Source organism: Ambystoma mexicanum, chromosome 6p (assembly GCF_040938575.1).
Source record: "Ambystoma mexicanum isolate Mex_15411 chromosome 6p, UKY_AmexF1_1, whole genome shotgun sequence".
Taxonomy (NCBI): Eukaryota; Metazoa; Chordata; class Amphibia; order Caudata; family Ambystomatidae; genus Ambystoma; species Ambystoma mexicanum.
Window position 1 is genome coordinate 347,033,809 of NC_090935.1, and position 24,257 is coordinate 347,058,065.

Below are 24,257 nucleotides of genomic sequence, written 5' to 3' on the forward strand. Positions count from 1 at the left end.
TGGCCCTCCAGCATCAGTACTCCAGCCACCGTGGTACTGTCCTTGGCTCCAAGAATAAAGCCTTTTCAGTGAAAGCAACACAGCAGTGAGTTGGGGAGACCGATACAAGACCAGTCTGTGTTGAAGCCAAGGTTGCAAGCAGCAGCATTGTACGGCGAGCGCTGGAACATTGTTAAAACGCATGGGAAGTTAAACTGCTGATGAGTGATTGAAATTTAAAGCAAGGTATAATACCTTTGACAGAGTGGGCCGGTACCGCATGGGTGCTCAATCGAAGGTCTCTGTAAGGTATCCAGTTGAGAAGTAATAACAGTAGATACATTTGGTCCGAGCCCAGCGGAGGGAGATCAATTGAAAGAGAACAAATTAATGTGAATTGAAGTGGTCCTGCGACGGGTGAAACAAAATCCTGCGCACAGTCGAAAGTCTTTGATCTTCATGAAATAGAGAAAGTTTGGAAAATACATGAATTTGATCCGAGCACGGAAGAAGGAGACCAATTGAAGGTTTTGTGTTAAAGTGGGTCTGAGCCCGGCGGAGGGGGACCTGGGGTTAAAGGTAAATCATCCGAGAAGTTGTATAAATGAAAATCCTGATAAGAAAGGAACTGTTGTGTTGCATGAGGCCCTCTGGAATAAGAGACTTTGAATGGCAAAGAGACTTTGGCACAGAAGGCCCTGATGTTGAGTTTTTGAATGGTATCCTGGAGAAACCAAAGAGTGTGCTAAGCTTGAGTGTGCCACCTTATCCCATGCCTTAAACGTGGGGAAGGGAAGCCAACGGCTTCAATATCCTGAAATATCATTTCTTGAACACTTTTCTTTTATATAACATTGTTTCCCACACTATTTGTTTTTAAAAGTAAGGATTGGCAATGGGTTTATTAGTTTAGTCCCGTTTATTTTGACAAGACATCACTAGGACTGCGTTATTATTTGATGGTCGCTTGCTCCCATCTTTAGATTTAGGATTAGATAAGTGTTTTTTTAAACCCAGTTAAAGTTTAATTAACATCCTTGAACTGTGATCAGACTTACTGTTTGATACCATGCCTTCCTTACAGTTTACAGTAAAACACTTTGACATTTGAATTAAACTCAAATCTTCTGGTACATTTCCAACCTTTCATGAATAGATGTTTTCATAATAACATGCTTTACAAAGTCACACTCCCACATAATGCTGTTATTTTATTGTGTTATAACGTGTGATGAGGAATGTTATGTGGGTTACATTTGCTTTCTGTTGACAGACAAAATGTCACGTTCTACTGAAGAGTAACATGTCACAGTCTCCTTATTAACAATATTTCACATTCTGTTAATTAACATTTCATAATAGGCCACTAATTCGCAACATTTCACATGTTGCTGATGGACAACATTTGAAATTGCGCTGGTTCACAACATTTAATGTTATGCAGGGTCAGTCCACTTTGAGAAATGCTTTTGCTGCTCATCCCAGGGATGTCACAGGTTCTGCTTTGTGCATCACATCCAAGTCTGCACACAGTAGATTTATTGCATACTCAGTCCATAAGACAACAAGCTACTTTTCTTACCTCGTAGGGAACCGGGGAAAAGTCACAAGGTGGCATTTTAATCTGATCAGGAAAAGGCTTTTCTTCTGTGAGCTGGAGACAGGACCCTAAAGAGTAAGAATAAGAATCAGATTTCACCAACTGCACACATGGTACATGATATGTGCAAGGGGGCAAAGTATGTTTTCTTTCAGTGTTTGATATAGCACGAAGCTAGCTCCAGAGAGCAACAGATCAATTTAGAAAAAACATATTTTATAGCGGGAGCATCTCAGATAAGAGATCCGCTGCACAGTAAAGTATGGTGTGCATGGCCCGATTGAGACCGGATTACAGAAACCAGGATATGTCCGGTAGTGGATGTGGCAGGTCATTGGTACAGAAAACTTTACAGTTGTTTATTTATTCTGGATTTTGGCCTGGACACAGGACTGATACCGCTATTTTGGACATCCCCAATGACCACCACAATATCGCAGAAAAAGGACACACAGCACTACCCATGCTCCTCGACCTCTATGCAGACTACCACACAATCAACCGCACCATTCTCCTAGACATTTTAGCCCAAGGGACGAATCTATCTGGCACCGTACTCAACTGACAGGACACACTTATTCTTCATGCCCCCTTATCGATCATACCCCACTTCTGTCACGTATGGAGTCCCACAAAGCTCCTCCCATCTCCACTTCTCTTTAAACTATTTGTTTATTCCCTTAGAAAGGCCCCTATCAAACACAATGTACATTTCCACCAATAAGCAGATGACACACAAATATACTTGACAAAACAAAAACCATTTGTTACCGTACAGTAACCCTCATATGCACTCTAAAGGGCTCTTCCGGACCCAAATGTAGTAAGGTGGTCTGTGAATGGGAGCACAGCAAAACAATTACTGGTTTCCCCGGGACAGACTCCAACATGAATTCAAAATGCAATTCTCATGGCAGCTTACATCATTCAAATAAGAATCATATACATGTACCATAATTATAAAATGAGCATAACAGGTCAAGTTTTTTAGGCGAAGGATTCAAAAAAAGGATTCATGAAAAAGATTTAAAGATAGACCAAAAGAAAGATTCAAATAAAGAACTGTTTTCATAGAGACAACAACGATTATTTTATATCATATGTCATCCCCTTCACAACTCCACATCCTCAAAACCTGTCTCTCCACCATCACCAACTGGATTCCTCAAACCCTTCCAAAACAGAATACTTCCTCATCTGTCCTCCAAGACACAAATCCGACCTCACCCCTGGATCCAAGAACTTGCCGCAGACAACCCACATATATCCCTCTCCACACCTGTCAAGTCCCTTGGCAACACCATCGACCCCCACCTTTCCTTCAGACACCACATAGCCGCTGTCACCAAAACATGCAATCTACAACTACACCTCCTACGTAAAATCAGATATATCCTTCCTCCTGACAACTTCCACACACTGGTTCTCTCTAAGCTGGACTATAGAAATGCTCCCCTCAGTGGACTGCCCAACAACACCCATGCCCACCTGAAAGCCATAACAAAACACAGCTGTCAGATTCATCCTCACCTACCCAAACAGGCATACATCAGTCCTACTCCTCCCCAGCTCCACTGGCTTCCCATACCCAGCGAACTGCTTTCAAAGAACTTCTTCATTGTGTTCAAAACCATCCACATCAAAACTCAATATTATCTTCATGACAAACACAAACAAATCACCCACACAAACACCAGACATGCCAGATCACACATTCTAGACATTACACTCTGCAAACTCAGATGCATACAAAAACAAGCATTCGACACTGGGTACCCAGGGCATGGAACAACCCACCTTTCTGCATACACAGTGCATCCTCCATCACCACTTTCAGAAACAGCCTCAAAGCACACTTGTTTCCCCCAACAAAACCCTGCCCTCCTCCACTGCTATCACTTGTCTATCTTAATATTCCTATCCTTTCCTGAAAACAATTTTGCAACTTCTGTTTTTCAATTCCCACCATTTCAATATTTGAACCATGCAAGGCGCTCTGAGACCCTCTGGGTAGGGCTAGTGCCAAATAAAAATTCCAATAAGTAAATTTTTAGAATGCTCAAATGTAAACCTTTAGACGCAGGGAGATTAAATGTATGCAGTCACATTTCTATACAGTAACATGCCAACAGGGGCAGCTTTAGAGCACTTGACAAGAGGCAGAGTAGGGACAGAGGATGTACAGTGATGATATTTTTAGACTGGAGGGGAACTTGGATCAGGGTGAAGCTTTAAGTGAAGAGGCAATGTGAGCACCAAGAATTGGTGGAAAAGAGGTGAGCTATTGAGGTTGAGTGAAGCTGAACTGCGCCTATTTACTTTGGTGGCATTTGCTAAAATTGATTTGTGGACAAGACAGATCATCTTGTATCATGATGTTTATTTCATAGGAAGCTAAAGTATTACCCCTTTGTTTGTGTCCCGGTTACCTGAGTTAACCTGTCACAAAATGACTACCATACTAATAAAAAAGATAACACTGAGAAAGTACAAAAATACAATTATGGGAACTACTACATTAAGAGGAAACATTTAGTTTAAAAAGAAGTTCTATATAAAATCTCATTAAACAGTTGATAATCAATCTCCTTAAAAATAAATAAAATATTTCCATATAGAAATGACAAAATCCAATAATAAAAAATCGTCATCCCAAAACCATATTTAATGAATCCAATATCAATACTTTAAAAAAATCTTAATACCCCAAAAGTCAATAAGGTCTGATGTCGACTGATTAGGCATTCCAAAAGTTGATCTATACACGACCAACAAGGATCGGTTATAAGGTTCTCTAGCATCAATGATCTCTTTTGTGCACATGCAGGACATGATATTGCAAGGTGCTTTAAAGTTTGAATTTCATTATTAATCCCACATAGTTCACAAAAACAAGAAGATTCTTTTGACAATGAACGTTTAGCCAATACCTGATTAGTTGGAAGTATGTTTAGCCTAAACCGAAGAAAATTCTGTCTTCATTGTTGGTTTGGAAATTTGATTAGATATGCTAGAAGTGTTGGTGTAGGTTTAATAAACTTAGACAGGCTAGTATAGAGAGTATTTATTTATTTATTTAGCATTTGTATAGTACTCTCGGCCCAGGGGCATCTGTGCACTGTGTACAATAGAGCCCAAGTTTAGAGGCCGAACGACAGGTGATATTGACAATTAACAAATAGCAAAGGTCTGGTGGCTAGTTACATGTTAGGGTGCCCAGACCCCAAAGTGCTAGCAGTTACATAGATGAAGGTAAGCATAAGTGCACAGTAGAGGAAATCTCCCGTAGAATTATTGGTCTTGTGCAAAAAGCCATGTTTTGTAGGTTTTCGGAAGGACCAGATGGATGCCTCTGAACTTGGTGGTAATGGGAGTGCGTTCCGGTGTTTGGTTGCTACCACTGGGAAGTTGCGGCCGCCATACTTTTTATGTTTGAATCTGGGAACAGCAAGGAGGTGGCCGTGGGCCGTCCTGGTGGGTCTAGTGAATTATGATTTGGAGAATTTGTTATAGAGGTATGGTGGGGCTGTTTTTGCCAGGCATTTATGCGTTAGTGAGAGGATGTTAAACACAATACGGTTGCGAACCAGCATTCACTGGGCTGTCCGTCTGGCAGATGAGATATGTTCTTCATTAGGTATGTTCAAAGCTGCTCTTAGGGCATTGTTCTGTATTATTTGGAGTTTTTTTATATTGCGGGTGGTTGATCTTGCAAAGAGGGAATTGCAATATTCGATTTTAGATAGAATCAGTGCTCTGGCTAGCGTGAGACAGCTCTTGGATGTGAGGAAGGGTCTGCAAGCATTGATGAGTTTTGTCGTGTATGCTGCCACAGAGGCAAGTGCATTTCCATGTAGATCTCTATGGGTTTGACCTCTTTGGAGACTGAGATAGGATTGCCGTCTATGATGAAGGCGTTGTAGTCATTATGTACTTTATTTAGACGCTTTGAGTACCTAGAAGGAGTAACTCTGTTTTCTCATCATTTAAACAAAAACCATGTTGGGCAATCCAGGCTTGGATGATTTGGTATGTTTTATTCAAAGTATCGATGTCAGCATTGTAGTTGCCAGAGATGGCCAGGAGGATTTGGGTGTCGTCCGCATAGTTAGTACAGGAGACACCCTGGTCATCCAGTAGGTCGAAGAGGGGTTTTGTAAAGATGTTATAAAGTGTCTGGGAGACACAGGAGCCCTGAGGGACTCTGCAGGTGATGCATGCTGGTGGGGCCGCAGCGGTCTTGGAGAAGACTCTCATTATTCAGTTGGATAGGTTGTCCTATCCAGGTTGTGGCTTTGGAGGAGAAGTAGACTGTTGTGGCGAGGTATTGGCATAGTATTTTATGATCCAATAAACCAAAGGCCGAAGAGAGGTGGAGAAGTAGAAGAATAGTTTTGTTCCCTTTGTCTATGATTTCATCCATTTGGATTTTAAGGTCCAGGATTTCAGATTCAGTTCTGTATCCTGGTCGGATGTCAGATTGTCATAGGCCAAGGAGGTTGTTAGCTTCGATATATTTTTGTATTTGCAGCTAGTACTCTGCTCTGTCTAATAGGAAGGACACTGTAGTGATGGGGCGGTAGTTTGTGGGAATATTGGGGTCTAGTGTGAGCTTCTTCAAGAGTGGGAGGACCCACGCATCTTTGAGGCTGGTGGGGATGGAGCCTGCAGAGAAGTTGTTAATGAGTGATGCAATGAAAGGGGCACGCTCTGCCACGCAGTCTTTGATGACGGTGGCTGGGCATATTTCGCCTTGGCATTTGGAGGGCTTCAAGATTTTGATGATTTTAGTGACTTCGAGCATTGAGAATGGGTAGAAGTCGAAGGGAGCAAGGAAAAGTGGCAGTGGGGGGGCGAGGTGTGGGCAGTGTTTCTGCTTGTGAGAGTTTTTTTTTATTCTCGAGTATGGTTTGGAGGAGGGTCATTTTATCCAATAATGCCTTTTGAATGTTGGTGCAACAGGTGGCGTCTTTGAGGGAGTTATCTGGGGGAGCGATAAGTGATTTGAGTTCTTGCAGAATGGAGAAGAGTTCTCTCGAGCCAGTCTTTGCATTTTGTATTAGCTCGTTATATGTTGAGATTTAATTCAAACCGCCCCTGTTCTATTCCTAGAAGACAAAGAATACAAAATTGGATATAGCCAGATTGCTACCAAATGTAGCAGGGATATGATGCTACATACAATGCATGAAACAAGAGGTAGAACATACTGAACGAGTATTTTTGGCCAACAAATTCATCTCAGATTTTAAAACCTTTAAAACCTTTAGAAAGTAAATCGACCAAATTGCCAAGAGACATCATTCTTTTTTTCAAAAGAAAGAGTGTATCTATATTTGCTCCCAGATTATAAACCTCCCCCTTTTTAACTATTCTGGCTCCAGTAGACCCCAAAACTGCTGGGTAACATTCTCTGATACCAGCAGTACCTCCGCAGAGGAGGGTGGAAGCACAGATACTGCTGAGCAAGCTACTACCTCGGAACAACCTTTTTTGCACGAGGCTAGTCTCGAGGCAGGCGACCATGGAGGCGTGGAATGAAATTAGAGTAGAGTAGCGGACAGGAGAGACAACCGGGGATGTTAGAGGCTGGAGTAGTAAAAGCACTTTAAACACATAAAACAAGAAATAGAACAACAAAATAATTGTCTACTAAAACATAACTGCACAGCAATACAAAGTACGTGAAAAGGTACTTTTTTTGAGTTCATTATTGACAATTGGCATTTCATATTAAAAAATGAATAGTTCTTAAACTAAAGATCTACAATCCTCTCTACAGAAATCAAACAACCGAATTCTGCACCTCTATGACAGAGTATATACAGTCAGTCAAAAAATGTATTTCGGATACTAAGATCCATAAAACACCAAAACAACATAACATACATATATACCACTGCCCCAGTCGATGCACCCTAGCACCGCCCGCACACCAGGCTCCCTCAAGAAAACATTTGCGTCCATGTCCCCAAGCATGACTTACAAGACGAATCCATCTTACATACCACCGTCTTGGCAAATGCACCCTAGCACCACACGTGCACACAAGATACCCCTCAGAAAATATTGCTTCCATACCCTTCAAGTATTACTACCAAGAAACATGCCAATTTACATACCTCTACGTCCCAGCAAATTCACCCCAGCACCAAGCGCACACAAGGCACCCTCAGGACAAAATGACCTCCATGCCACTGAGCATGACAACCCAGAAACATGCCAGCTTACATACCACCTTCCCATCCAATGCACCACAGCACCACATGCGCACACAAGGCACCCCTCAGGACACAATTGCCTCCATGTCCCCGAGAATGACTAGCAGGAAACATGCCAGTTTACATACCACCTTCCCAGCAAATGCACCCCAGTACCACACGCGCACATGGCACCCCTCAGGACACAATTGCCTCCATGTCCCCGAGAATGACTACCAAGAAACATGCCAGTTTACATACTTACAATAATATTAATAATGTGTTATTTATATAGCGCTTTTATCCAAACGAGCTTTACCTAGAACATATGTGCATACATTATTATTACCCAATCGAAATTGGTACTCATTTTGTCGAACTCGGAAGGATGAAAGGCTGAGTCAACCTTGCCGGGATTTCAACCTGCAAACTGCAGATCAAAGATAGATCACAGCAGCAAGCGCCCAACCAACGGAGCTATCTGACTGGCATTTCACTATCCTGGCAAATAAAGCTAGTAGCATGTGCACTCAATGCACCCCTCAGGACACAGTTGCCCCCAAGACCCCATGCATGACTTCCAAGAAACATGCCGACTTACATACCACCATCCCTACTAATGCACCCTAGCATCAGTTGCACTCAATGCACCCCTCAGGACACAGTTGCCTCCAAGACCCCAAGCATGACTACCAAGAAACATGCTGACTTACGTACCACCATCCCTACCAATTCACCCTAGCATCAGTTGCACTCAATGCACCCCTCAGGACACAATTGCCTTCATGCCCACAAGCACAACTACCAAGAAACATGCCGATTTACGTACCACCATCCCTACCAATGCACCCTAGCATCAGTTGCACTCAATGCACCCCTCAGGACACAGTTGCCTCCAAGACCCCAAGCATGACTACCAAGAAACATGCTGACTTACGTACCACCATCCCTACCAATTCACCCTAGCATCAGTTGCACTCAATGCACCCCTCAGGACACAATTGCCTTCATGCCCCCAAGCACGACTACCAAGAAACATGCCGACTTACGTACCACCATCCCTACCAATGCACCCTAGCATCAGTTGCACTCAATGCACCCCTCAGGACACAGTTGCCTCCAAGACCCCAAGCATGACTACCAAGAAACATGCTGACTTACGTACCACCATACCTACCAATTCACCCTAGCATCAGTTGCACTCAATGCACCCCTCAGGACACAATTGCCTTCATGCCCCCAAGCACGACTACCAAGAAACATGCCGACTTACGTACCACCATCCCTACCAATGCACCCTAGCATCAGTTGCACTCAATGCACCCCTCAGGACACAGTTGCCTCCAAGACCCCAAGCATGACTACCAAGAAACATGCTGATTTACGTACCACCATCCCTACCAAGGCACCCTAGCATCAGTTGCACTCAATGCACCCCTCAGGAAACAATTGCCTCCAAGACCACAAGCATGACAACCAAGAAACATGCCAGCTTACATACCACCTTCCCATCCAATGCACCACAGCACCACACGCGCATAAGGCACCCCTCAAGACACAATTGCCTCCATGTCCCCGAGAATGACTACCAAGAAACATACCAGCTTACATACCACCATCCCATCCAATGCACCCCAGCACCACGCTCACAAATGGCACCCTCAGGACGAAATTACCTCCATGCCACGAAGCATGACTACCCTGAAAAATGCCAACTTACATACCACCATCCCATCCAATGCACCACAGCACCACGCGCACACAAGGCACCCCTCAGGACACAATTGCCTCCATGTCCCCGAGAATGACTACCAAGAAACATATGTGCATACATTATTATTACCCAATCGAAATTGGTACTCATTTTGTCGAACTCGGAAGGATGAAAGGCTGAGTCAACCTTTCCGGGATTTCAACCTGCAAACTGCAGATCAAAGATAGATCACAGCAGCAAGCGCCCAACCAACGGAGCTATCTGACTGGCATTTCACTATCCTGGCAAATAAAGCTAGTAGCATGTGCACTCAATGCACCCCTCAGGACACAGTTGCCCCCAAGACCCCATGCATGACTTCCAAGAAACATGCCGACTTACATACCACCATCCCTACCAATGCACCCTAGCATCAGTTGCACTCAATGCACCCCTCAGGACACAGTTGCCTCCAAGACCCCAAGCATGACTACCAAGAAACATGCTGACTTACGTACCACCATCCCTACCAATTCACCCTAGCATCAGTTGCACTCAATGCACCCCTCAGGACACAATTGCCTTCATGCCCCCAAGCACGACTACCAAGAAACATGCCGACTTACGTACCACCATCCCTACCAATGCACCCTAGCATCAGCTGCACTCAATGCACCCCTCAGAACACAATTGCCTTCATGCCCCCAAGCACGACTACCAAGAAACATGCTGATTTACGTGCCTCCATCCCTACCAAGGCACCCTAGCATCAGTTGCACTCAATGCACCCCTCAGGAAACAATTGCCTCCAAGACCCCAAGCATGACTACCAAGAAACATGCGACTTATGTAACACCATCCCTACCAATGCACCCTAGCATCAGTTGCACTAAAGGCACTCCTTAGGACACAACTGCCTTCATGCCCCCAAGCATGACAACCAAGAAACATGCCAGCTGACATACCACCGTGACAGTCCAAAGCACCCCGGCACCCCACGTGCACAAGGCACCCCTCAGGATATAATTGCCTCCAGGCTTCTGAGCATGCCTACCATGAAACAGGTCAGCTTACATATCACTGTCCCGGGCTCATGCACACCCAGCACCACGCGCACACAAGGCACCCTCAGGATGCAATGACCTCCATGCCGCCAAGCATGACTATGAAGAAACATGCCAGCTTACATACCACCTTCCCATCCAATGCACCACAGCACCACACGCGCATAAGGCACCCCTCAGGACACAATTGCCTCCATGCCCCCGAGAATGACTACCAAGAAACATACCAGTTTACATACCACCATCCCGTCCAATGCACCCTAGCACCACGCTCACAAATGGCACCCTCAGGACGAAATTACCTCCATGCCACGAAGCATGACTACCCTGAAAAATGCCAACTTACATACCACCATCCCATTCAATGCACCACAGCACCAGGCGCACACAAGGCACCCCTCAGGACACAATTGCCTCCATGTCCCCGAGAATGACTACCAAGAAACATGCCAGCTTACATACCACCTTCCCATCCAATGCACCACAGCACCACACACGCATAAGGCACCCCCAGGACACAATTGCCTCCATGTCCCCGAGAATGACTAGCAGGATACCACCTTCCCAGCAAATGCGCCCCAGTACCACACGTGCACATGGCACCCCTCAGGACACAATTGCCTCCATGTCCCCGAGAATGACTACCAAGAAACATGCCAGTGTAAATACTTACAATAATAATAATAATGTGTTATTTATATAGCGCTTTTATCCAAACGAGCTTAACCTAGAACATATGTGCATACATTATTATTACCCAATCGAAATTGGTACTCATTTTGTCGAACTCGGAAGGATGAAAGGCTGAGTCAACCTTGCCGGGATTTCAACCTGCAAGCTGCAGATCAAAGATAGATCACAGCAGCAAGCGCCCAACCAACAGAGCTATCTGACTGGCATTTCACTATCCTGGCAAATAAAGCTAGTAGCATGTGCACTCAATGCACCCCTCAGGACACAGTTGCCTCCAAGACCCCATGCATGACTTCCAAGAAACATGCCGACTTACATACCACCATCCCTACCAATGCACCCTAGCATCAGTTGCACTCAATGCACCCCTCAGGACACAGTTGCCTCCAAGACCCCAAGCATGACTACCAAGAAACATGCTGACTTACGTACCACCATCCCTACCAATTCACCCTAGGATCAGTTGCACTCAATGCACCCCTCAGGACACAATTGCCTTCATGCCCCCAAGCACGACTACCAAGAAACATGCCGACTTACGTACCACCATCCCTACCAATGCACCCTAGCATCAGTTGCACTCAATGCACCCCTCAGGACACAATTGCCTTCATGCCCCCAAGCACGACTACCAAGAAACATGCTGATTTACGTACCACCATCCCTACCAAGGCACCCTAACATCAGTTGCACTCAATGCACCCCTCAGGAAACAATTGCCTCCTAGACCCCAAGCATGACTACCAAGAAACATGCCGACTTATGTAACACCATCCCTACCAATGCACCCTAGCATCAGTTGCACTAAAGGCACTCCTTAGGACACAACTGCCTTCATGCCCCCAAGCATGACAACCAAGAAACATGCCAGCTGACATAGCACCGTGACAGTCCAAAGCACCCTGGCACCACACGTGCACAAGGCACCCCTCATCATATAATTGCCTCCAGGCTTCTGAGCATGACTACCATGAAACAGGTCAGCTTACATATCACTGTCCCGGGCTCATGCACACCCAGCACCACGCGCACACAAGGCACCCTCAGGATGCAATGACCTCCATGCCGCCAAGCATGACTACGAAGAAACATGCCAGCTTACATACCACCTTCCCATCCAATGCACCACAGCACCACACGCGCATAAGGCACCCCTCAGGACACAATTGCCTCCATGTCCCCGAGAATGACTACCAAGAAACATACCAGCTTACATACCACCATCCCATCCAATGCACCCCAGCACCACGCTCACAAATGGCACCCTCAGCACAAAATGACCTCCATGCCACGAAGCATGACTACCCTGAAAAATGCCAACTTACATACCACCATCCCATCCAATGCACCACAGCACCACGCGCACACAAGGCACCCCTCAGGACACAATTGTCTCCATGTCCCCGAGAATGACTACCAAGAAACATGCCAGCTTACATACCACCTTCCCATCCAATGCATCACAGCACCACACACGCATAAGGCACCCCTCAGGACACAATTGCCTCCATGTCCCCGAGAATGACTAGCAGGAAACATGCCAGTTTACATACCACCTTCCCAGCAAATGGACCCCAGTACCACACGTGCACATGGCACCCCTCAGGACACAATTGCCTCCATGTCCCCGACAATGACTACCAAGAAACATACCAGCTTACATACCACCATCCCATCCAATGCACCCCAGCACCACGCTCACAAATGGCACCCTCAGGACGAAATGACCTCCATGCCACGAAGCATGACTACCCTGAAAAATGCCAACTTAGATACCACCATCCCATCCAGTGCACCCCAGTACCACACACGCACAAGGCACCCCTCAGGACACAGTTGCCTCCATTTCCCCGAGAATGACTAACAAGAAACATGCCAGCTTACATACCACCATTCGGACCAATGCACCCCAGCAACACGCTCACACAAGGCACCCTCAGGACACAAATGCCTACATGCCGCCGAGCAGGACTACCAAGAAACATACCAACTTACATTCCACTCTCCCAGCCAATGCACCCCAGCACCACATGCGCACAAGGCACCCCTCAGGACACACTTGCCTCCATGCCCCGAGCATGACTACTAATAATCATGCCAGCTTACATACCACTGTCCTGACCAATGAACCCCACAAACACGTGCACACAAGCACCCCACAGGACAAAATTGCCTTCATGCCCGGTGCCCCCAAGCATGACTACCAAGAAAAATGCCCGTTTACATACCACCGTGACAGTCCAAAGCACCCCGGCACCACATGCACATATGGCAAAAAAAAGGGTAGTTTATCAGGAAAGCAAAACCAGCGGTGCTGGTGTACCAGAATACTGAAGAAAATAGTACCAAGGATCAGTGCCACACGGGAAGCCTGCAGCAGCAGGCACATATTAGAAGATGTAGAGTTAAGAACACAGATATCTCCTAACAACAATATTCCCCTATTGATCCAGCTTCTGCAACATGGGGGTATGACGTCTTTTGAGGTTTTGAAGGTTACACTTGGTTTACATCAAAAGGAATTGCGAAGATATCATTTGTTGAATGCTTTATTATTGGAGAGGAGTCAGATGATTGATCTGCCTGTGTTGCAGAAACCTGAGAGGTGTAATTTTCTCTCTTCTGTTCCACATAGGGAGTCTAGTTTTTTAAAACTCTTTCCGACTGAAAATCGTTCTTTAGTACTACGGGATAAACTGAGATGTGCATGGTCTGATGAACTTCCGATTAGGACAAAAGCAGATTTGAATTTGCGCTTTATTCACCAGAGGACTTTAGGGCATCTTTTTTGGACCGCGGATAGGATGTATAAATTGGGACTGGGTGATACTGATCGGTGCTGGGGTTGTTTGAAAGAGAAAGGTACTTTGTTACACATGTTATGGGATTGTGAAAAAGTAATTGGGTTTTGGAAGGAAGTTTTGGATAGAGTTGATATGGGATGTGAGATAACTTTTCCTAGAAATCCATTAGCAGTGATAATGAACTCTGTGAGTTGTGTGAGACATCTTGAATATCTGAAGTTGTGTTGGATTAATAACGTCCTCTTGGTTGCTGTCAGACTAATATTACGTGTCTGGAAGACTAGGAAAAAGCCATGTGTGGAAGATTGGTTAGTTCAGGTGCATGTTCTTTTACGTTTTGAGAAATGGAAATTGGGTAGATTACACAAAGAAGAGGTCTACAATGAAAAATGGAGTAAATTCAATTAGTTTTATACCTGATGCTTATTTTTTCTATACCTTTTCATTCTTTTATTGGGTGGTAGGAGAAGAGGGTTGATGTTTGTGGTGTCTTTGATGTTGTGTTTTTGTTGGTAAAGTGAAAAAGTGTTGTTTAGGTTAATTTATTAGTAGTGAATTAGTGATTAGAAACAATATGTTGTTTGTTTTTTGTTCTTTTTTCACTGTATTTGATTTAATATAGTTACTACATTTTGTACTTTGTTATGCTCTGATTGTTTAACTAATTTTTGTTTTTTCTGCATTGTAATTACTTGTTGACTTAACTAAAGAGTTTTTAAAAAAAGTTAAGAACACAGAGAGCAAGACAGCTGAATTCTAAAGAAGAATGAACAAAAGGACCACAAAGCCTAGTAGTAACTAAGGAAGCCATAGCGGTGTGGAAATAATTACATTTGTAAAAACTATGAGCTCTACTGGCCAATGGTATTTAAAGGCAGCTCTGAACAGATCCACGGGTATAATCATGGAGCCACATGAAAGGAAATAGGCCCCAACCTGTTGAACAATGCCTTTCCATAGTCTATTGGATGAAAAACGACACTTACCAGAATGCACCATTCTGGCTACAATCTGATAATAATTCTGGAGACTTGTAGACAAGAATGAGGGAGCCTTCAGAGATCAAGCACATATCTGATCAAAGACATGACCCCAAAGTACTACCCTGGACTGATAGGATCTTGACACCCAAGGAACCCTGTTGTTTCTTTCATGGAGTGACACAACCCACCTACCACACTTCCTTCTTTCTGTCCATGGTCAGAAATGCTTCTCGACAGACATAAGAACTGCACCATGCTCAGTTCTCTGTCTCCAACCCCAACGTGTGCCCATACAACCGAGGTTTTCTCATTACCCAAGGTCGAAATATCTTCTGCTTTGTTTGTAGTTAAAAACATACACATTCCTCTTACAGGGAGAAAACTCACCACCGCTCCTCCCTTTGCAATCTCTTGGGATGAGCTTCCCAGTTCTTTTACTCTGAAAGTCCAAGCCCTTTACATTTAGAAAGTGTTCTGGACAAGAAAGAGTAACTATGTAACCATTGTGTTGTTCAACATGATTTTGCGTATGCTCAGCGGAATCTAGAAAGATCTGCATACAGTATGAAGACCCACTATGACTTTAAGACAACCAAAAAGGAATATCAAGTAGGAGACAGGGTCTACTTGTACAATTTCCAAAGGAACCAAGCCAAGGAGTCCAAATTCCTGCCTTGCTGGCGTGGTCCTTTTGAAATTGTGGACAAAATCTCACCAGTCGCTTACAGAATCCGCATCCCCAAGGGAAACTTGACAGAAGAGGAAGACAAGTGGGTCCACATAAACCAGCTAAAGAGTTGCCATCCCAGGCATACTTTGCGGCAAATAGAACAGCCTACCGGAAACCTAGAGGGAGATAATCCAGACGCCTAGGGAAATTATTAAATTGTCTTTGATTACATGCAAGGAAATTGTTAAAATTGTCATTGAATACATGCATGGAATATTATTAATTGTTATTGAATGCATGCGTCTATCCCACTGCTGAAATCCCCCTGAGAACAGTAGTGGGAACATTTTCATAACCGTGTTATGTTCTGTTTTCTAGTACTGGCACTGAAAACACCTAATCACCCGGAAGGAAAAACCAAAGAGATCCGGAGTGTCGCTCCACACCGGAAAAGAAAGCAGGGGAGAAGATGGGAGTATCTTCCCAACCAGAACCGGCGAGGAGAGCGTGTTGCATCATTTGCTGACAGGAGAAGCAACCGGATTTCTTCACATGGACAGAAAGAAAAATCCCACATGCCCGACTTCCCCACAACTGGAAGTCAAGCAGAAGTCGGGGGAGGATAGGGGAGTTTGTGGGATATTTTTACCCATGCTGATGCGCCCCACTACACCTCTTTACCAATGGGGAAAGAAACCACCAAAAATGGATGCGCTAACCCCTGTGCATGCAAAAATCTGCAAAACTGTGCATGGTTCACCATCACAAAAGGCTGCATACCCCTGCCACACACAGTCAAAGTTGGTGTAAAAACAGAACTCACTGCAGGAGAATGCCAGTGGGTGTTGTTACATGTAACATGAAGCAAGGCCACAGAAGTGGGCTAAAAACCAAAAATGCCTTTTAAAATGCAGCTTCCCCAACCAATTACAACCTTCAAAGTGCTGTTTTAGCGCTAAAGTCAGTCGTTTTCCAAGTGAACTATTGAACTTAAAAGTGTGCTGAAATCACAGATCCGCCAGGAGGGCTCAGAGAAACCGGGCCTCACTGACTGACAGCAGCTAAGAAATGTAGTTCATGAAAAAGGCAACCCAGCAACATTTATTTCAAGTTCCACTGGAGAAATGCAGCTAAAAGTGGCAACATTAACAATTTCAGCTGTGCAGAGAAAACTCCAAGCAAAGGCTGAATATTTACTTCCAGATTGCAGACAATTTCCAGCACTCAAGGACAAAAATGGTGCTTAGTAGATGTGTATGCTGCAAAGGAAACTCTGATGTAAAAGGCTCAGTTTAAATGTGCTTTTCCCCTGAAGAAATGAAAAATTTGCCTGTTTAAAAGCATGTTTTTGTGAAGGGCTTAATTGCTTTAATTGTCAAAATCCCCTATAAACTCTGTGCATTTTATATCTTTGAAATGAAAGATTTTAGGTGAATCTGAAAGTAACCCAGTTTGGAGTTAACTGGTTAATTCTGATTATACAGTGCCCAACCCGGGAAAGTTGGCACTTCATGTTGATACTCTGCTGCTACCATGAAGGCTTTAATGATGCTGGATGTTCTTGCATATTTAGAACACAGACCTCATTAGCCATTCGTCTTTGGCTGAGCCAAGGACAAAGGACAGGCTGAGCATTGACCCCTTCTGGGGAGGGGCAGGAAAACTTCCCTCTACGCCTCACCCTGATCAAAGGGATTTGACAGCTGTTGTTTGTTGAAAGGAGAGAAAAAAACTGCTCAAAGCAATTTGTTTAAAATGCATTTTTGTGATTAAGTTTTGAAAACCTTTAACTTTGCAACATGAAGGAGGACAAATCTAGAAATTGGTAGTTATAAATCTAATGTTATGCTCTTTCTGTGGAGACGTTAGTGAACACTGTATTACATAAGGAACCAAAGTTACACCAAAACCCTAATTGTGGTAAAACTATTGATGCTGCAAATATGATATTGTATACCCATGTTCTAGGGGTCATCGCCCAGATATGTATTGAATTACAAATTGTTAGGCCAAACAGTTATGATTAAAATGGACAAAATTCCACAGAACGACAAAGACAGCTCTCACAGAGATGGGAATTGGATGTAAGGATAACTCACAAAATATATAATGTATGTGTCCGATTTTATTAGGGGGCATAATTATAGAAATGTACACTTGTGCAAAAGTTAAATTGTGGTTCATATCAATGTGGGAGTTCCTAAATCACATCATAAAGATGACAGCTCTTTTCTAACTTCCAACCAGAACAAGGCAAGTGCCTTTGACCACTCACAGCCGTGGGGGTGTGGTTTGAAATTCTGCCCCTACCATAAACTTTGTGATGTCACTTGGCATGATAAATATAGGAACTTCACCACACACAGACACACACTGATTCCTAACTACCTCCTGATTTCTGCGCAGCGCTTTGTTCCTGACTTCTTCATCTTGTTCCTGACTTCGTCATCTTGTCCTGTTCCAGATTTCTTTGCAAAACCAAGGCCCAGAATTTGCTGAACTCTTTTCAGCTAGGCCCAAATCTAACCATCCCAAACTTAAGCGAAATTAATTCTGATCCAGTGTGGCTTGCGACCATTAAGGCTTGCCTGCTGAAATTCGCATCCCGTTAATCTACCGTGTCCAGTGACCAGAAGGGCCAATCCAAATCCAGTCTGAGGTGCAGTCCAAATTGACCAAAAATGCCCGCTGACCATCCTGCTAGAGGTGCCATGCTGCTGGTAGGCCCGATTCGGGATGACCAGAACCCTGACAGTCCAATCTTAATTTACAGTGGACTGTAAGTATAAACAGGAATCATAGCAACCCATAGTATATATTTGCCTTGTCCTACCCCAATCTCAACCATCCCATCTTTAACTTCAGAACCCTAATATTGTCAGAACCATTCTTGCCCTGATTTTTCTCATTTGCTTTACAAAACCATAACCCATTAATGATTTGGATTAAATAAAGTAATTCCCATACAGAACGGAAACTAGAGTATCCTACGTGAAGAGTTACAATCGGCCGCGCATAACTGTGGAGATTCACGGGTGGCATTCTTTTTTTCTTAGTCATTAATATAGTTTAAATAAAACTAATCTGTAATTTTAAAAACTGAATTTCTACTTTTCTCTGTTCTCATTTTTTCAAAAACACCTCTCACTAAAACGTACATAACTTCTTCAATTGCATAGATAGAAACGTAATTGCAACTCTCACTTGAACCTAAGACCCCTAGCTACATCCACAACTAAAAACCTCAGTGCAGAACAGCATATTGACCCGTTTTTATTAAAAACTGCATAGTGAACTTTTGCCGCAAATTTGCATTTTGCAAAGGTTTTACACATGTCTTTTTCCATCCAAGGTGTTTCTTAACTTCCATTCCGACCTAAAGTGTGTACTGTTGCTTATCTTGTAGCTTATGTTTGTTAGGACCTGTTTAGTTTTGCTCCCATAGGATTTTTTTTTTTTTCAACATGGATATTATATTTATTATCAATGAAAGAAACAACAATTAGACAAATGACATCAATATTGGCAAAAGTGTAAAATATAGCACAGTTCATAACAGTATTTGCAAAATCATAAATTATCGCATAGTTCATTCTTTGCGTCGTCTGGCCGTGGAACCGGGGGACCAGCGGTGGAAAGCTCTTCAGCCAAACGGGTGGTTGGGGGTTTTTGCGTGAGAGCTGGATAGCGTTCTGCGTAGGCCATGAATGGGGCCCAGGTGTTTCGGAAGGGTTTTAGGTTGTCCGTGCGAAGTGCTGTAATCTTTTCCACTATGACAATGTCCCAACACTTGGCCCACCATAGCGGGATAGAGGGGCCTTCGGGATGCTTCCAAAGTCGGGCGAGGGCAATCTTGGCTGCTGTTAACAATTGTGTGCACAAGCGGGCCATGTTCCCTGATAGTGGCATGTCCCCGTCCCAGTGTCCTCCAGAGGATGATTCCGGGGTCCCATGGGATGGAGAGGCCTGTGATTGTCTGGTTGTGGTTCAGCACCCCTTTCCAATAGTGTGCTGCTCTAGGGCAATCCCATAGAAGATGAATAGCGATCCCTCTTGCGGGCAGCCTCTCCAACAGTTCAGTGATGAGCTTGCGCCAGATTTGAACAGTTGGATTGGTGTGATCTAATACCTGTAGCACACCTTATATCCTCCTTCCCTATTGGTAACACACTGGGTGCTTTTGTGAAGCCTTGACCATATTCTGCTCCATGCCTCTGGCTCCAGGGGGCGCCCCAAGTCCCTTTCCCAATTCATCATGTATCTTTCCTTCGTCTCTGGGTTAGTCTTTTCCAGGAGTTTGTAGAGAGCGGATATCTTACCCCTTGGAGGGGAGGATGTCAATGTAAGTTCTAGGGGCGTTAGGTCTCTGGAGCCACGCTGTTTGACGATGCGCTGAGAGATCCAGTGGCGGATCTGCGAGTAGCGGAATCTTTCCTCCTCGGAGATGTTGAACCTCGCCTTGCAGTCCTCGAACGAGAGGGGCCGGTCCCCTTCCAGAAAGTCCGAGATCATCTAAAGACTGCCCCCTTTCCACTTGGCGAAGCTGCGGTTGCAGAGGCCTGGGGCGATACCCGGGTTGTCCCAGATTAGGGACAATGAGCCCCGTGAGCTCTTAATTCCCCATTTTCCGGCCACGGCTCTCCAGCTGTCCACTGTGTTGCATGTTGCTGGTAGCGGGTTCAGGGTGGGGGGAGCCTTCCAGGACTGGATATGCGGTAGGTCAGACAGAGGTGACCTGCACCATGCTTTCTCCAGTTGTAGCCAGCATGGACAATCTTCGGTGCAAGTCCAGGCAAAGGCGTGTGAGAGTTGGGCCGCTCGTTTGTATCTGGAGATATCTGGGACGCCCAGTCCGCCCATCTGGCAACTTTCTTTGCAATGCAAGGTTTTTCCACCCACCCCCCCAGATGAATTTCATAATTTCCCGCTGCAAGGAGATGAGTTCCTCCTCTGGGATATGGTTGGGAGTGCGTGGCAGTGATCCAGCACTCTGGGAAGCAAGTTAATTTTTACTGCCGCTGCTCTGCCCAGCCAGGAGATCTCCTGCTTCAGGTCCGTTCGGAGCTCCTTAAATAATTGCCGGAAGTTGTGTTTATAGATCCGGGTGCTAGCTCTAGGAATCTGGACCCCCAGGTATTCCAGCGTGGCGTTGGCCCATGGGATGGGGAGTTCGGGCTAAAGATGTCTCTCTGTCGCTTTGGTAAGTTGATCGGCAAGGCTGAGGACTTATCATAGTTCACTCTGAACCCAGCGACTGCCCCAAATGCCTCTGGTTCTTCTAGCAGGGGCTGCAGCGATGTTTCCGGGACAGTGATGGTTAAGAGGACATCATCCGCGTAGAGTGCCACTTTGTGCTTTATCCCACCTATGATGACCCCCCTGATGCTCAGGTTTCGTCGAATCCTCTGGGCGAACGGCTCCATGGACAGGGCGAACACCAGCGGAGGCAGCCCTGGCGGGTGCCTCTGGATATAGGGATGGGCTCTGATTTTCTACCGTTGACACGAAGTTGTGTGGATGGGGTCGCGTAGTTTGCCATAGTCCAGGTTATGAAGTTATGACCCAGTCCCATGCTAGTTAGGGTGCTCCGGATGTAATCCCAGTTTACTAGTTCAAACGCTTTATGTTCGTCGAGGGAGATGATCAGAAGCGCAGTCCCCATTTTATTCGCAGGTTTGATAATGGCCAGTGTTAGTCTGATATTATCATGTGTCTCTCTACCCGGGATAAAACCAGTTTGATCTTTATGTATTAACTCAGCGAGGATCCTACCCAGTCTGGCTGCTGGCACATTGGAATAGATTTTCCCCTCAGTGTTCAGTGTTCATTAGTGTTATTGGCCTATATGAGGCCGCCTGTTCAGGGTCCTTCCCTGGTTTTGGAGTAGGATAGTGGTTGATTCGGCCATAGAGTTTGTTACCTTCTCAGTGCTCAAGAAGGAGTTGAACAACAGTGTTAGTTGTGGAGCTAGGACACGTGCAAATGTTTTATAAAACTTGGTCGTCAGCCCATCCGGGCCTGGGGCGGTGTTCTTTAGTGATTTTATGGCATCTAAGATTTCCTCTGCTGAAATCGGGGCTTCTAAGGAGTCGAGGGGGGCAGTGATAGCTGGGGCGCGGAATGGTAGTAGGTAGTGTTTCTGCTGAGCCCTTTCTTCCAGAGAGGAAGGCGGCCCTTGCATAATCGACCTGTGATGACTCACTAAAATTTCTATTATATCTGGAGTGGTGTATTTGTTTTTCCCATCCGGCCCTTTGAGGCTTGCGATGTTATTCCTACTGTGTGTCTTCTGTAATTTGTATGCTAGCATCTGGTTTGCCTTATTACTTTTATGATAGTAAAATAGTTTTGTATACGCCAAAGCCTTCGCGGTGCGGTCGGCCCAGTGCATCTCTAGCGCCCTTCTAGCCTTTTTTAGTTCCCTGTCCACCTTTCGAGAGTATTGGGCCTTTAATTCCTTTTCTAGTGTGGAGACTTTGGATTCCAGAGCCCGCGTGTGGAGCTTGTATCAAATTTTCCTTGTTTCCCAAAGCCATTTTCAACTGTCTGTTTTAAAAGTGTCAAAGTTCCAAAAACGTTTTCTCTCTTGATTGGGGAGAGAAGATTATATTCCAACACTGTAATCTGTTCTCCATTCCTAAATACCTGCTGCTTACTTACATCAGTATAGAATTGCTCATTTGTGCATTAAGAACTTTGCAGGGGAAATATTAACCTAGGCGCTATCTTTTCACAAACCAAAACTGTCTTTTCCCTGTTTTTTATCTTCTGTGCTGTTCAAAAGTGAATTCAATTGCCTTACTTATTTTCTGAATCAATTTGTATTGTCACCACATTGGTGATTGCTGCCCCACACATATATATATATATATATACACATATATATATATACACATTTGAGTTGATTTGAATTTTAAATAAATAAATATTTACTTATTGCAAACCAGCCTGATTCCTGGTCCACTGTGGGGTATTTTGAGACGGGTGTGATATGAGTGGTATATCACTCAGAATATTGAACCTATAGACATAATAAATAAGTATTTCATGTGTGCATTACATGCTAGGCGAGACCCAGGTGTGTGCCTGATTGAAATCCTTAACAACTAAGTATAGCGCCCAGATGCCCACGGGTCTGGTACGCTCATTAAATTGCATAAATAATAAAATAAATAAATAAAAGGCTAAAAACAGCATCCCACAATAAGCGGCAATGCCGTATGGATCCCGGTTATGGCAGAACTTGCCATTACTATCATATTATTCCACATTTACCTGTTTCATAGGGTTTGGTCAAAAAGAGCTCATGGCAACAAACTGTTTCATATTTTTCTATCCAAAAATATTCGTTTAAAGTGTTGATTCTTGTCTCCATTGGACTGGAATCTATAGATTGTAAATATGTTGTAGCTCTGGACAGACCCATTTTCTAGTTTCTTTCTCACAATAGGTGGCTCTTGTCTTAGCTTGACTTGAAGGCATTTATTGTAAGCCTGTGGCTTTGCGGAAACACTTTAGGGGTGTAGAATTATTACTGGACAGGAATGGGTTAACTCCAGTATAACAATTCAGTGAAAGCTGGGTGCTAGTAGCCTGAAAGGGTGAGTATGGAAAATGTGATACATAGGGCATTGGGGGGTCGCAGATGGGCTACCCCCAAATCGTGGCAGAGTTACCGGGCTATCCTAGCTTAGAAGGAATGACGCTGTGGATGCTAGCCACGAGCATTACTCGCTACAGGAACCAGGGCAGGTGTGATGTGCACTTTCACCCTTAGGGACAGTTGGACTCCTCAGTAACTGCACAGTGGCCTGGGCTTCCGCTCCATGCGGGGGTATGGGAGTTAAGAGACTGTTCCTGGTATGAAAGGTGACGTCACCCGGGAGGAATGTTAAGCGGAAGGGTTCACTGGTTTGGGCTTACTGGAATGGCATAAGGCCATCCCGGGAATATGCTTAGGACCATAGGATCGCCCGTAAGTTGACTCTTTGGTAAAGTGACCAGTTTCTTTCAAAATAATCAAAATGTCTGTGCGTAAGCTATTTATGTCAGCGGTCTTGAATGACTGTGAGGGCCGTAGCAGGGCTGGCCTGCACTGATCATGCCAGGGCACATGATTCTGGGCATTGTCAGCTGCTCATGTAGATTTGGGCAGAAACAGGGCAATGACAACATATGTTTTCCCCATTTAAGGCAATGTGAGAAATGTGGGGACTTCTCAAGCAACCGTCTCGACTTTATCTGATTCTTGTTACACAGTGTATGCACTTGTGGCATGGGAGAAGGAGATGGAAAGAGTCATCGGGCCTCATTACACGGTAGGTGGTAGCCATGTCTCTATTAGCGCCATGGCTACCCCTTACCGCCGTCGGAGTCCGGGTTCCCGGATAGAGACTTACCGGCCTATTCCGACCTTTGCGGGACCGGTAAGTCCCCATTCCCATTTGAGCCCCCATAGGGCTCAATGGGAATGGGGAAGGAGCTAATAACGGTACCGCAATTTAGAGACATGTCTCTGTTAGCGCCTTGGCTACCCCCTACCGCCGTCGGAGTCCGGGTTCCCGGAATAGA

General features: G+C 44.8%; 1 protein-coding gene across 1 annotated transcript in view; it reads right to left on the bottom strand.

Annotated features, from left to right (window-relative positions):
* Window positions 1-24,257, bottom strand: part of AGXT2 (alanine--glyoxylate aminotransferase 2) — a 988,366-nt gene that overhangs the window by 924,186 nt on the left and 39,923 nt on the right. Inside the window, exon 2 of the mRNA XM_069627115.1 lies at window positions 1,562-1,647. Within this exon, the coding sequence (XP_069483216.1) occupies window positions 1,562-1,647 (86 nt within the window). The remainder of the gene's footprint in view (window positions 1-1,561; window positions 1,648-24,257) is intronic.